This window comes from Triturus cristatus, chromosome 12 (genome assembly GCF_964204655.1).
Source record: "Triturus cristatus chromosome 12, aTriCri1.1, whole genome shotgun sequence".
Taxonomy (NCBI): Eukaryota; Metazoa; Chordata; class Amphibia; order Caudata; family Salamandridae; genus Triturus; species Triturus cristatus.
The window spans coordinates 534,833,369-534,846,980 of NC_140595.1; the positions used below are offsets into that span (position 1 = coordinate 534,833,369).

General features: G+C 43.3%; 1 protein-coding gene across 2 annotated transcripts in view; it reads left to right on the forward strand.

Annotated features, from left to right (window-relative positions):
- PHAF1 (phagophore assembly factor 1) overlaps positions 1-13,612 on the forward strand; it is a 225,587-nt gene that overhangs the window by 140,377 nt on the left and 71,598 nt on the right. For both annotated transcript variants that reach the window (XM_085638616.1, XM_085638615.1), the window contains one exon: positions 1,627-1,724. In XM_085638616.1, the coding sequence (XP_085494742.1) occupies positions 1,627-1,724 (98 nt within the window). The remainder of the gene's footprint in view (positions 1-1,626; positions 1,725-13,612) is intronic.

Here is a 13,612-nt window from a genome sequence, read left to right on the forward strand (position 1 = left end):
TTCATTCGCCTTTACCTCTGTTAGCCTATCTTTTTATGATGAGATTGGTGACCTGCAGTGATAGAGTACTTCCTGGTATCGCCTTGTGGTTTTATCCTCACACGTCATTGTTACATCGCTAACATTTCTAAGGCGAGCCATGAACTCTCATTTTGACCTGTGATCACAAGCTATGCAAGTCTCCCGCCACCTGGAGTGTCAACCCTAAGCAAGGTGTCTGACCGTCTGTACTTTAGGTCGAGGTCAAGCTTGGAGTTCTTCTAATGGAAGGATGTGTTCCTTCCTGCAATACTTTTTCGCCGAAACTAGTTTAACAGGCCTATGACTTCGTACTGAAGATCCTGCGGTAAAGGAGAATGAGTTTAATCAGCAGGGTGCCTCTGCAGTCCCTTCTTTTAACTCCGTACATGTCTGCCCAAGAGGAGAGCTGAATCCTTACCTAGGACATGTTTTCCCATGGTACTGAGCGAGTCAACACTGAGGGTTACTGGCTGCATGTGCGAGTTACAGGGTGGTACAGGAGGAGTGTATACTTTTGCACAAGGGATTCCTTCAAGTGCAGAACCAGGCTCACAACCATTGCCGTACTGGTTTGTTTCCTAGATTGGAATCAGTGGTACAAGCTGAGCATGTGGATTAGCCCTGTAGGAAGATGAGAGGAAACTAAACCCCTCCTGCTTTCAAGGCATGCTGGTTTACTATCCCACGCAGGTGTAGGATCCTTCTAAAACACACCACAATTATTCAGTAGGGGTTTGATGGGTAGGGTTATGTGGATGATTTGGCATTGAGGTGCCCCTTCCCCAATTAATGGAGGAGAGAGTGAGCCACAAGCATATGAGAGAGGGTCAGGAAAGTATGTTAGAAATATTTCATCCTGCAGTGACCGAGGATACTGTAAAAAATAGAGTGTACCACACAACCACATTGTGAGTATGTTTGCATGGGAACTACATGTCTGAGATTTCTGGACCCATAAATCTCACTGGAGGCATTTTGACATACATTGACAGCATCATCTCCCTATAGTATTTTAACCAATGAACCACGTAATGTGCCTGCTCCTGCATCGGTAACACCAAAGCCACGTCAGACCCACACAGAGAGGTGTGCTATCTGTGATGTAGATACTGTGCCCTTTGTGTAGAAAATCTTTCTACATATCCTTTCAAACATAGTCACTTTATTGCATCCTTTCTTAGTAAAGGAATGCAGAACTTCCGGCAAGTTAATAACAGCAAACACATTCTGCCTACATCTCCATCATGAGTAGCTAAACATAGTTAATTGGACAGGGCAGTGTAGAAAGAGCATTTCCTTTAATGTAACCATGAATTGTAGGGATTATCATCTTTTAAGTAGTTACCTAAAACCTGGATGTCTTCCTTATAGTACTTACTTTTACCTCCTGGTCTTTTTGCCCTGCTTAGAACAAGGGCCGGTTTTCTCAGAGAAATTTAAATGACTTGTCGGAAAGCTACTATCCTTCTATTCTTTTTAGAGAAAGGTTTCTGTTTGATGATACACAACAAGAGTTCTTTAACATTCCTACATTGTCTTAAACCCACTGTGATGACAGGTCTGTTTTGATTGTTTAAGTCATATTTGGTTTTTGTTTTTTTGCAGCCCAACTTTGCTCATGGCTTAGCTTCTCTACAAATCCCCCATGGTGCAACTGTGAAACGCATGTATATCTACAGTGGGAACAGCCTTCAGGATACCAAGTGAGTAAATTGGAGCACTAGGCGAGGGGAGAATTTAAGTGAGATAGCAGAGTGCTCATATATGCTTGTGCTGTTCAGTGTAAAAAGGTTGTGGAAGGTTTGAAGGGGTGGGCACTGCCAAGTGCTCATGGCAGTTTGGCCGGCCCTCTGGGGCCGGCCAAACCATCATATTCACTTGGCCTTTCTTCACCTAGCTGCGTTGTACAGCTGGGTGGAGAAACCAAAACAGGCTCCCAGTCTATGTCTGAGCACCGAACCGAGGTGCTCAGACCAATCCCGCGTGCTGCTCACATGCTGGGAATAATATTCCCAGCATGTAAGCAGCCCTGGGATTGGGAGCTGGGAGCCTGCGCAGTGTGCAGCAGTTCCTGGACGTCCCGTCGCCGAGGATCTGGAGGAAGACTGCTGCCATCAGAGCCGTTAAGTGTATTTTTCTGTCTTTCTTTATAATTCTTTTTTTTGTGTGTGTGTCGTACCCCACGCCCTACAACGTCGCAATACGAGTGGCCGCTCCTGGATTAAACCTGCATCTAGGGCCAAGAAATGGCTCCATTCTGCACTATTAGGGTATCTCCAAAGAATCACTAAGGTGTTTCAATTATTTTAGCACTGTGCAGTTGTACGTCCCAACTTTCTAAATCGCGCAGTACTAAACTGCATGCCAAAGATGAAGACTGTATAGATCTATGTGGGGTTTGCCTTGAGTTACCACCCACGACTTTGTGAATTTGTTAGCACTCTCAAACTTTTCTCTGACCCTTTCCCACCACGGAATTGGTCAGAGATTTACACAAGCAAAGGTCAGAGCAAATTTACATCCAGGGTAGGAGGGTCGAAAGGAGAGTGCACACTTCATGGAGGGAAGTGGTTTCTTTACAGGGACACTTATCCTCCATATGGAAAACAACAAATAAAACAAATGTATATTTTATTTGCATTCTGTGCTTCCTTTCCACAATGCAGAATTGTACGCTCCCTACAATCACTCACGAGGGAAGGGCAGATGTCGTATGACATTCTCCGTAGTACGCCTGGAAAGCTGTGAATGGAACAGCTTTCTTAGCAAGCTACTGCCAATGTTTATAAATTCCCAAAATTATATTAACATCCATGAATAGGAGTATATGTACAGCTGTAAACGTAAAACGTTTTGTGTGTGAATCGGCCCCAGTTATTTTGCTTTCATACAGGGACACAATGTGGATTAAGAATGCCATTGAAGAGGAGATGTAAAATGCATGTAAGCTAAGGCTGGAAAGTAACCTTATCCTCCTAAGGCCTTTGTTGTGCTTTGTTCTAGTTCACAAAAACTATGCTTCAGAGAGTGGCAATCCTTTGTTTGACCATCACCTGCCCCAGTATTATATGAGCGGCACTTCCAGCCAGCTGTAGCTTAGTCCATGATTGGTGGTTAGGAGTGGGTATGCACACAGCAGTCTTTTCATAGGGAGAGTAATTTCGTGAAAGTGAATCAGGCTGCAGTATGGTTGGAGAAAACAATCTGTGTCCTAAACTGGCAAGCTCCACCTACAAGTCTCCGTCTGGGCTATGTTTAATTTCACCTGGCCGCTGTGTTATGGAGCTTAATTCTCAGGTGTGGTTGCACGGGCCAACATGTCATTGCCTCACCCCATGACCCTTTTAAATTTCATTAGTGTTGATGGTCAGAAGATTTTAAAAACGTATGTATACTTTCCAGTAGAGACTAGAAAATACAGATATATACTTTCCCGGTACTGATGAGGTGGGAAATATTCAGCAAATTGTTCTTACTACCACTGCAATATATACATACTCTTGTCTATCAGTATTTTAAATTCTTCACTTTGCAAGTTATATTTAAAGCTAATTTACAGCAGAATCCTAAACAAACGGAGAAAGAGAAGCTCCATATTAACAGATCTTACAGCGTTAAAGTTAAATATTTTTCCTCCTGTATAGTGTTTAACCCTGCTATTTTTTATTTTTCCCGAAATGATTCGCCCTAATTAGTACAAAAATAAGTAACTATCACAGATTACTCATCTCCCTGACCCATAGTGCAATCCATGAAAAGCACAATTGTCAGGTTGCAAAATTAGTGATTTAGCCATGTCTTCTAGTTTCTGTAAATATTTACCGTAACATTTGAAGTGTTCGGGTTTTTATAACCATCCTAAGGGTGCGTAACTGTGTCATATGTTGTACTGGTCCTTTGACACCGATTGTCTTGATTGTAGGTTCCAGATTGTGATGTACAAAAGGGTTGGTATGTAGCACCTGATGAACCTAGGCAAGAGCTGGGATTTATTTTCTAGGCTGTTATTCTGGAAAGAAGTATTTCATCATCTAGACAACACTCCCCCCAAATGTGGACATTTCCTTGAACTGCAATTATTCCTAGAATATAGCTGAAACTTCAGCTGCTTTGTTCAGTGTGTTGTGTTTACAATCCTGCAGTGGTGACTTTTTAAACTTGTTCATTCTAATAGTCACATACATGTTTGTTTTGGCATGTACTGAGTATTTCCTGCTCAGTTGAGTCAGAACGAATACCACTATTCCATGCACACAGAAAATTGATAATGATGATGATGAGATCTCATATCCTCCATAAACTAAAGCTACCTTTTTAACCAGATCTGAATAGTTCAGGTCATGTAGAACACAAGGCTCACTTCCTAGGTCATCTTTATTGAATAGAAGGACAACCCAGTCCTTAAGAGTAGAATCGTAGTTTGTGATGCGAGCGAAGAACTAAAGCCCTAGTCTTCAAAAATGGATTCTCGTCTTGTGAAGGTGTGCAGCCAAAAAGTATCTTTCCAATGGGTTGTTCACTCTTCCTATATCCTACAAAAGAGCAGAATAAAGAACAAACTATCTTGAACTTTAAGCTCTTATTGAAAACATCTGATGCTGTTGAGAATGAAGCTGAATTGTCTCATGGAGTCTATCCTTTGGTACAATTTTAAACTTGTCTAGTGTATTGTTTCATAAACTCTTGTACTTTCTCATGGATTTGTACCCTTTTTTTCAGAGCAACTTTCAGTACAAATGCTACATTATTGCTTTCTAAAGGGAGCAAGACTCTAAGGAATGTTAATGCCCTGTATACACTGGTCACATTTCACAAATCTGGAGGCAAAAGTGGCCAGCTTCACGAACTGGATTTCGGACTCGGTAGTTGCTCTCTCTGCACCAGCTCTGCCCAAGCTAGCAGGAGGAACCCCTCTCCAAAACATGGTTTTCTTCGGAGCTGAGATCATTGAAACATGAATGTAAAATACTGGAGAGGGCATGGATCTCTAGCAGTTACTCCTCAATGTCTAAACATACACTTAGATAAAAATAAAAAAGCTATTATCCCGCTATTGCAGCGGGGCAAAAAGTTGCTATTACTCCTCCCGCATTGATCAAGCCAACAACAATTCTAAAGAAATGTTCTCTATTGTGCAAAGTTTTGTCTCCCAGTGCCCAGACATGTGCTTCCCCAGTTTCGGAGCACTGGTGCAATACTCTTGCCAAGTTCTTTCAGGAAAAAATCTGCACTATACAAGCCTCTTTTTCTGCTTGCACTATGGTGGACACAGCTCCCTTAAATGCCCAGTCCGTAGCTGATCCTGCTAATACGCTGTCAGCCTTTGCTCCCATAAATCTGGCCAGCACTCTTAAAATTTTAAAAGCCTTGAAGTCGGTATCTCCTACGGATCCCTGCACTGCCAGATTACTGGCCGCTGCAGCAGATACCATTATCCCTGAAGTGAACCAAATTGTTAACATATCACTGCAGGAAGCCACTGTCCCGGCATCTTGGAAACTAGCACAAATCCTCCCTCTCCTTAAGAAACCGTCCCTTGACCCATTGATGCCAGGTAACTATCGTCCAATCTCACTTTTGCCAAGTCTGGCTAAGGTTTGTGAGAAGGTCGTTACTAATCAACTGACCAACTTTGTAGAGGCTTCGGACTTGTTTCACCCGGCCCAATCCGGATTCTGGGCCTCATATAGTACGGAGACAGCTCTGCTGGAGGTGTCAGAAGCTATTCGTGGTTGTCTGGATGCCGGCGGGAGAGCCGCATTGGTTATGCTAGATCTCTCTGCGGCATTCGACACAGTGCCCCACTCTCTGCTCTTGGACCGCTGTTCAGAGATTGATATATCAGGCTCTGTGTGGGACTGGATTGGCTCCTTCCTGGAAGGCCGCTCGCAGCAGATCTGGCTTCCCCCATGTGCCTCTTTGCCCCAGCGGGTGACCACTGGGGTCCCTCAGGGGTCTTCCCTTAGTCCCCTTCTCTTTAACATCTGTCACTCCGCTGATTTATCTAGCGGAGTCTCTAGGGGCTAAGGTGATGGCGTACGCTGATGACACCCAGCTTTTGTTCTCATGGAGTAGGGATGATGACTCAGTTCTATCGGCTCAACACTGTTTGTCCTCTGTCTTTCGTTGGCTCGCTCAGACGCAGCTAAAATGCAACAAAGAGAAATCTGAGGTCCTCTTATACGGCACTTTTCCTGACAACTTTAGAGAGAGGTTATGACCCCCCGGCTTCCCTTTGCCTAGTGCAATGGGTAATGCGGTCTGGTTCAATGAGAACCTGTCCTTTTCAGCTCAAGTCAAGAAGCTGGCCGGGACCTGCTTTGGCACTTTGAAAGCCTTGAGAAAATGTCTTCCTCTCGTTCCAGAACCGGCCAAAGAGAAAGTTGTCCGTGCCTTGATTCTGTCCCGCTTGGACTATGCCAACGCCCTTTATGTAGGCCTAACCGGCTACCTCCTGAACAAACTTCAGGTTGTCCAAACCTCGGCGGCCAGATTTTTGTTCGGGTTGTCTAGTAAGTGTAGCGTGCAAGCTCATTTACGCTCCTTATACTGGCTCCCAGTGGAATCACGAATAAAATTAAAAATTCTGGCTATTGCCCATAGGGCACTCTATGGCTCAGGTCCAGCCTATCTGCAAAAGAGGATTGTTTTTTATAACCCAATGAGACAGTTGCGGTCCTCTTCTCAACTTCTGGTACGGACCCCTAAGTTTAAACGTCAAAGACTCGGTGGGAGTTCCTTTGTGCGAAAAGCCTCCCTGGTCTGGAATGCTTTGCCCTTAGTGCTGTGCAGCATCCAAGATCCTGCAACTTTTTAAAAAACAGCTCAAGACCTTCCTCTTTTTTAGCATTTCTGGTTTCTATCTGCTTCCTCCGAGCACGCGTCGTGACACTCTTGAGTATCCGTGCGCGGTATAAATTCATCTAAGATAACATAACAAATGGCCCTATCCTGTGTGTACTGTTATAAACTATCCGTGTTACATCTGACAGCTATCCCCAAAAGGATACTTTTCACTTATAAATGTTTTTACTACTGTGCAATTATCCACCATGAATGTGTAGCATTATACAGTTGTAAATCGCACAAGGAAAAAACAGAGCTTGGCTTACCTTATCAACTTGTGAACGCCTGCAAACGAATGAGTTTCTGAGCATGCAAAATCTCCTCTATTTTACTGCTTGCCACCCTGCATAAAATCCATTTTACTTCAACCACGAGATGGAGTAAATCCCTTTTTGAAGTGCAAAGGGGAATGGATCACCCCAAAAACAGGTGTTGGGCAGGGAGTTCTACACAAGGAAAAATGTCCTCCGTGTGGAGGAAAACGAATATTATAGTTGTGCATTTGCGTATCGCGCTATATGTCAGTAGGGCACAATTGTGCACTATGTACAATTACATGTTTGGGAGGTGGCAGCCTTTAAGAATAATTGAATGCACATAATCTTTTTAGGATGCTCGAAGGTGAGATCTTGGCCTGCTGAACTCGGCGTATGCTCTGTCCCAGGCACATGTAAATATTCCATGCACTAAATAGTGCGCATGGAGTCCTTTAAAAATAAACCATGTTGGTTCAGTGACACACTAGGAAAATTGTCCCTGCCAACAATTCCCATGCATATTTCTGCTGAGTTTTGTGAATGAGAGAAATCTAAACTCTGCACCTGTCTACTATAGCAGGTATACAATTGTGAATCAGGTCCACTGTTTAGCTATTATACTGCATTCATTAGTGGGATTGTTACATGAAGAAATAAATGGAAATGGCATTTATAGTATAACGTATGTAAATATCCAAAATGTGTTCCAGCATTTAGAAGCAAGGCTTGAGGCCAGCTATAAGGGGTGGGTAAACAGCCATATTTTTAGCTTCCTCTTGAAAGATGAATGATTGTGTGCACCAGAGCAATGCACAGGGGTTTGAGAACTTTGTGGTTAATACTGAAAAGGCCTTCCATTAAAGCAAGCCTAGCATGATTTGAGAACTCAAAGAAGAGCGACCAAGGATGGAGCCTTTGGGTCGAATGTAAAGACCAAAGTGGCTCTGGAAAAAAGTGGAGCCACTGACCAAAATGGAGCTATGACTTTGGCCATTCCTCAAAATTAATTCACTTGCTTAGAGGTATTCAGTGAAGTTTGGTGAGATAAGAAAAGAAAGCATAACGGGTACACCTAGATTGAGTCTTTCCACTTTATTCTGATTGAATGCGAGCCTTAGCAATAGAAATTTGGTAAATGCCATAGTTTAAGCATGAGGCAATAATAACCGTGGCAACCATCTATTCATGCTCCAGGGCAAAAGAGCAATGATCCTACATGGAATTTCCAAAAAGCAAGAAACAAGTAGAAGAAACTTCACTCACTTAACCAGTCAAAGAAAAGGTTTAATCAAAAATCATCCCCATTTTCGACACTTTAGGGATGGGCAACTGAAGTTCAGAAGGCAACCAGGTAGAAGATAAGACTGAAGTCAGACCGCCAGAATAACACCTCGCCCGTGTGAGTCAAGTTTAAATGAATCGTTCCACATAATGTAGGAAGATGGATGCCTCCATCCAAGTGGATCATATCTTGGGTAGGAAAAAAATCGTAGATCTACCTCCCTTCTAGACTGAAAACGATTGCCTAAAGTATTCAGTAGCAAATTTGCTAAATGCTTGGGATTCATAAAGAATTACATGTGTAGTTCTCTTTCAGAAACCCCTTTTCTTGGGCCAGAAGACTTTGTTGTGATGTCAGGTCTCTGGTCCATCCTCATCAGAGCATCAGTCAGCTTGGCAGACGCATATACCTTCATGTGCATTACTCCGGGAATGGAGGCGGTAGCTTAGAATCTGCTAAGAACATGCCTCCTATTCTGCTGCAGAATACTAATTTGTACTATTTTGAGACACTTCACAGTTTTCCAGTGTTAAAGGAAGCCTCACCTGCTCTGCTTTTCTTTTCTGTGCAACGGGGATTCTTCGACTACTTCTGGAGTATTAAAGACCTGTGATGCATTGAAGAGCAGTGGCTTGTAAGGAACTGGGATGTTACAGAAACAAAACCTCATAAGTCTGCATTGTTCTTATAAGCTTCTTGTTCTCATAAATCTGTTCTTCTACATTGTCTATTCAGACATATGAGCAGAAACAAGAGAAACACATATGATTTCATGATAAGGAGCAGACACTGATAGCTCCTGGAGAATTGCCTAATCTATGTTGCCCTGCTGTTCGGCTGCCTTCAGTACGAAGATAGTCTTCCGGTAGACACAGTTCAAATGCAAACACGTGGATCCTTTTTTCATATGTAATAATCACCTTCAGCTTTCTTTTTTTGCATCCATCAAACTTCTATCCCACTGTTTCGTTATGCTTGTTTTTTATTGCTGTTGAATTCCTCTAATTTTTTAGTTGATAAAACACTGTGATTGACTGATTCGTAGATAGTAATTAATTTGACTCGTTCAATCACTTTGTACAGTATTATCGGACAACAATCCTTTTAAGGCAACCACAAGGCATTTTGGACAAAACTGGGTTCTTCGTCGTGGTGATTTAGTCAGTTTCATGTAATAAATCTCATCTAAAAGAGAACTATTGCTTAAATTTTATGAGGGGAAGCTAGAGTCTAATCGTATAGGACAACTAACCATATTTTTTCACCACCCCTGTACTGTTCAGTTTATTAGGTTATCCCATTCATATAAGGACAACAGCAGTTTTGGCTTCTGACTTTAGCCAAATTACCTATGTTAATATGAGTTTCCAAAATAATTGAGGGAAATATGATTGAGCATCTGACTTCCCAAAAATACACTTCTTTGTATCTTTTACTCTCTGGTGAGATAGCTTTTGTGGAGAATATGAATTGTAAAATAGATTAAATCAAGTTGAAATGTGATACTACCACTTCTGATGGCTCTGATGACTAGGATAGTTAGCCACATCATTATGCTCATATCCTTTGTGAGTTCCATGAATATTAGTTGTCAACCAAGCAAAGGAGGGCGGCAGGTGTGGTGGTGCAAAGTCCACACACCCAGTCTGTATTGTGGTGCATAAAGAAGGTCTTGCAACAACTACCTCCGGAGAAGCCCATGTGATGTCGACTTTAAACCAAAGGCTGATGGCCAATTTTGTGTCTTTGTGCAAGAAATGGTAGCATATATTTTAGTCTGCTGTTGACGAGAGCTTCTCTCTTGTCACACGTCTCGTTAGATTCCCAGTGGGAGAGTGCATGTGTCTTTTTTCCCAATTCCAAAAATCCTCCCCCCATTTCTGTGGTACTGGCTATGTGGCTCACCTTCTTTCATCTAGTCATTCCGTGCAGGACAGTAGAAATAGTTCTTCATTCAGCTGTTTGGGTGCCTGGAGCTCCTCTGATTCATTACAGTATTACCTTGTTCACATGCCTTCATTCTGCTGTGTATCACCAAGCACAAGTCATGTGTGGGGAGGTCTTTTACATTGTGTTCTGCTACATGCCTCTGTGCACTCATTAGTCTTGGATGGTAGCAGTATCACAAAGTTGGGTTGTTCTTCTACCACTGATAGACAAGAGCACTGTTATGCAGAAAAGGCCTTCACATCTTTTGCATTTTATTCCTTCTAAGGTCAGTATTGTGCTTGTGGGACGGGGGGGGGGGGGGGGGGTGACTTCCTCGAGCAAAGTAAGCCGATCAAGAATCTGTAGTCACTGCAATAGTGTGTGCGGACAGGAGTTTGACAAGTGTTGGATAGGCATGCTTTTAGCAAGAGAATTAGACTTAACAGTGATGGGGGTTATTATTATTATTCGCATTTGTAGAGCGCGCGGCTACCGGTTGCAAACATTATCACGAGATGTTGCTTTGTGGTGAATCCTTAGGTTGTCTGTTTCACTGACTATTGCTCATCCCTGAGATCTCTTTCCAGTTTCTGTGTAGTTCAATAAGACCAGCAATGTAACCGTGTTAATGCTGGAAAACGTAAATTCCTGGGTTTTGGCTTTTAGAAGAAGCAGTGCAGCGCTTCCTTCTGTGAATTATTTGTTTCTTTAGCTGGGCTTTCAACTTTAGAATGGTGACTGAAAGATTTTCCGAGGCATTCTATGATTGTGCAATTTGAAATCCTGCTAATTTTGTCCTTGCTCAGCGCATGGTTTTGTAATGTAACCTACCCGAAATGAGTCATTGATTCTCTGTTTGGATTATTTCCAAATCACTCCTGTACCTGCTATTATCTACTTCAATCAAACCATTAGTTTGTAAACTTAATTTCCTTTTAGGCCTGGTAGATTTTGATCTGGGAGGGACGATATCATGACACTTTAATTTCATTTCAGATGTCAATTAATGGTATTGCCCTGAATAGGTGACTTTTTCTGTCATGTCTACTTTGTATCTGAAGTTTTACATAGTGTTGCTCACGTCTAGCATGGACTTCCTCTCTGTACCCTTGGAATTTTACAAAATATTGGCATTATATCATCTGATCAGACATTTAGCAAATTTTTCTCAGGTAGAATAGAAGTTACAATTGTGATGGTTAGTACGAAAATACAAATGCCACAGTATTTAATACTGTAGCATTTGTATTTTTGTAGTAACCACCCACAGAATTTTATAGTGTGGTATTTTTTTTGTTTTTTGCAGTAAGTCACAATAGTAATTTCTATTTTACCTAAGAAATATTTGCTAAATGTACGTCTGGTCAGATGATATGCTGGCAATATTTTGCAACATTCAGCGGCTACAGAGGGGAAGTCCATGCTACACATGACCAATAGTATCCCTGGTACCTAGAGCCTCGGTCCCAAAGAGGTTCTCTTAGGGCTCCCACATATCGTATGCCACCCTAAAGAGCCCACATACAAATTCCAGACTGCCAGTGCATTTTGCGTGATATGGTGCAACCCATGTAGTGAAAGCATGACATGGCACACTCCTGTGTTCCATGACAAAGTCACTGCACTGCATTTAATAGAAGTAAGTCACCCATAAAGAAGGACTTTGAGCCCCAAGTCAAGGTTCATTGAATTTTATGTGAGTGCATATCTGCACAAACAGATATGCCCCTGTGATGTCTTGTTCTAGAACTGGATATTGCAAGTGAACAGGGAAACCATCTTAAGTATGTACTGGGCACAGGTCCAAACGAGTTACCCAGCTACACAATAGCTTCACCGAAACATATGGTCTTTGGTATCAAACACCTAGTATTATTAAACCCTCACTCATTCCAGTGATGGATGTATTAATACCTGAACCCAGAGGGTGCCTTAGAGGTACTCCCTGACCCCTACTAGTCTTCTAGTGTACTGGCTAACTGGTCCTGTCCAGCCTGCAACACGGATGAGTTTCTGACCCCCCTAGGAGGTGAGAGCCCCACTCTCAGGGCTCAAAAGCAATGACTGCTCTGGTAGAATGGTTACACCTCCTCCAGCAGGAAGGCTAGTAAATTAGCATTTTCAAGACAGGGAGCTTCAAAGAGCACACCATCTTTGATATTCAAGTTTGGCTTCCCCAGACTTGAAGGATTAAACCCCTTGCCCTGAGGCCCATTTTGCACCAGTTCTAGCGGGGAATTAGCTATGCATTGAGGCATGTTGCACCTCCAGGCTAGTCAAACGCCTAGGGTGGGCTGCCTGAAGTGAACACGAAAAGTAGTATTTCACCATCTTAGTTGTGGTGAAATTAGGAACTCTAGGACAGGGTGATTCCCTCTCCCCACAAAGTGGTCATCTTGGGGGTGCAGTGACCCCAGGGGTAAGTAGCCCATTGTCTGCTTTCATACACGCCCCTTAGCACCCCTAAATTGAGTATTTAGGTGGCCCCCTGACACCAGGAACTCAGATTCATCTTCCTGAAGGATAAAGAGCCCTCAATGCGAGAACTGAGTAACCGGAACTGACTTGGCACCAACCCTGCCTGCCTGCTGTCCCCGGTAATTGCACTGACCCAGCTGGTCCAGAAAGCTTTGTCCCCTCCAAAAACTGTGACAGCGCAGCCCACGACTTCAACCGGTCAGCAACATCTCCCTTAGAGCAGACGAGCGGCTTCCCTGCATTCTGCAGGAACTAAAAGGACCGACAATGAGCGCCTTCGTCAGCGTGACCCCACCTGACAAAGTCTCACTGCACACGAGCTCCCCACCCCGAACTGCCATGAAAAGACGGTACCACTGAGGTACAGGGACCTTCAAGTGTTCAGCCCCACCCCCCCCCACCCCCACCCCCCCATGGCCTCCACCGGACTGGCCCCCAGGCCCTGCCTGCCACCTCTTTCTGCAGGAACCGCGAGAGCTGCGAACCAACGCCTGAAGACACCACTACACCAGAGTCCCACTGTCAAAGAAGAAGTGGACCAAGCTCACCCACAGGGGCCTGAGACCTTAGGAGGAGACAATCTCTAAGGGAAGAGGAGTTGTTAACCAAAGCTCTGTGCGGGCTATGGTTTGTGATTATAGGTCCTTACGAATGCCTGTTGGCAGAAACCTGTTGACCTTATGAACTAGGGTATATCTGTTGAATCCCTAATCCTCTTGCTTTTTAATTATGTCACTGAGAGCACCAAATAAACTTTCAGTGGACTCATGTAGACATTTTTAAACCACACTATATCACT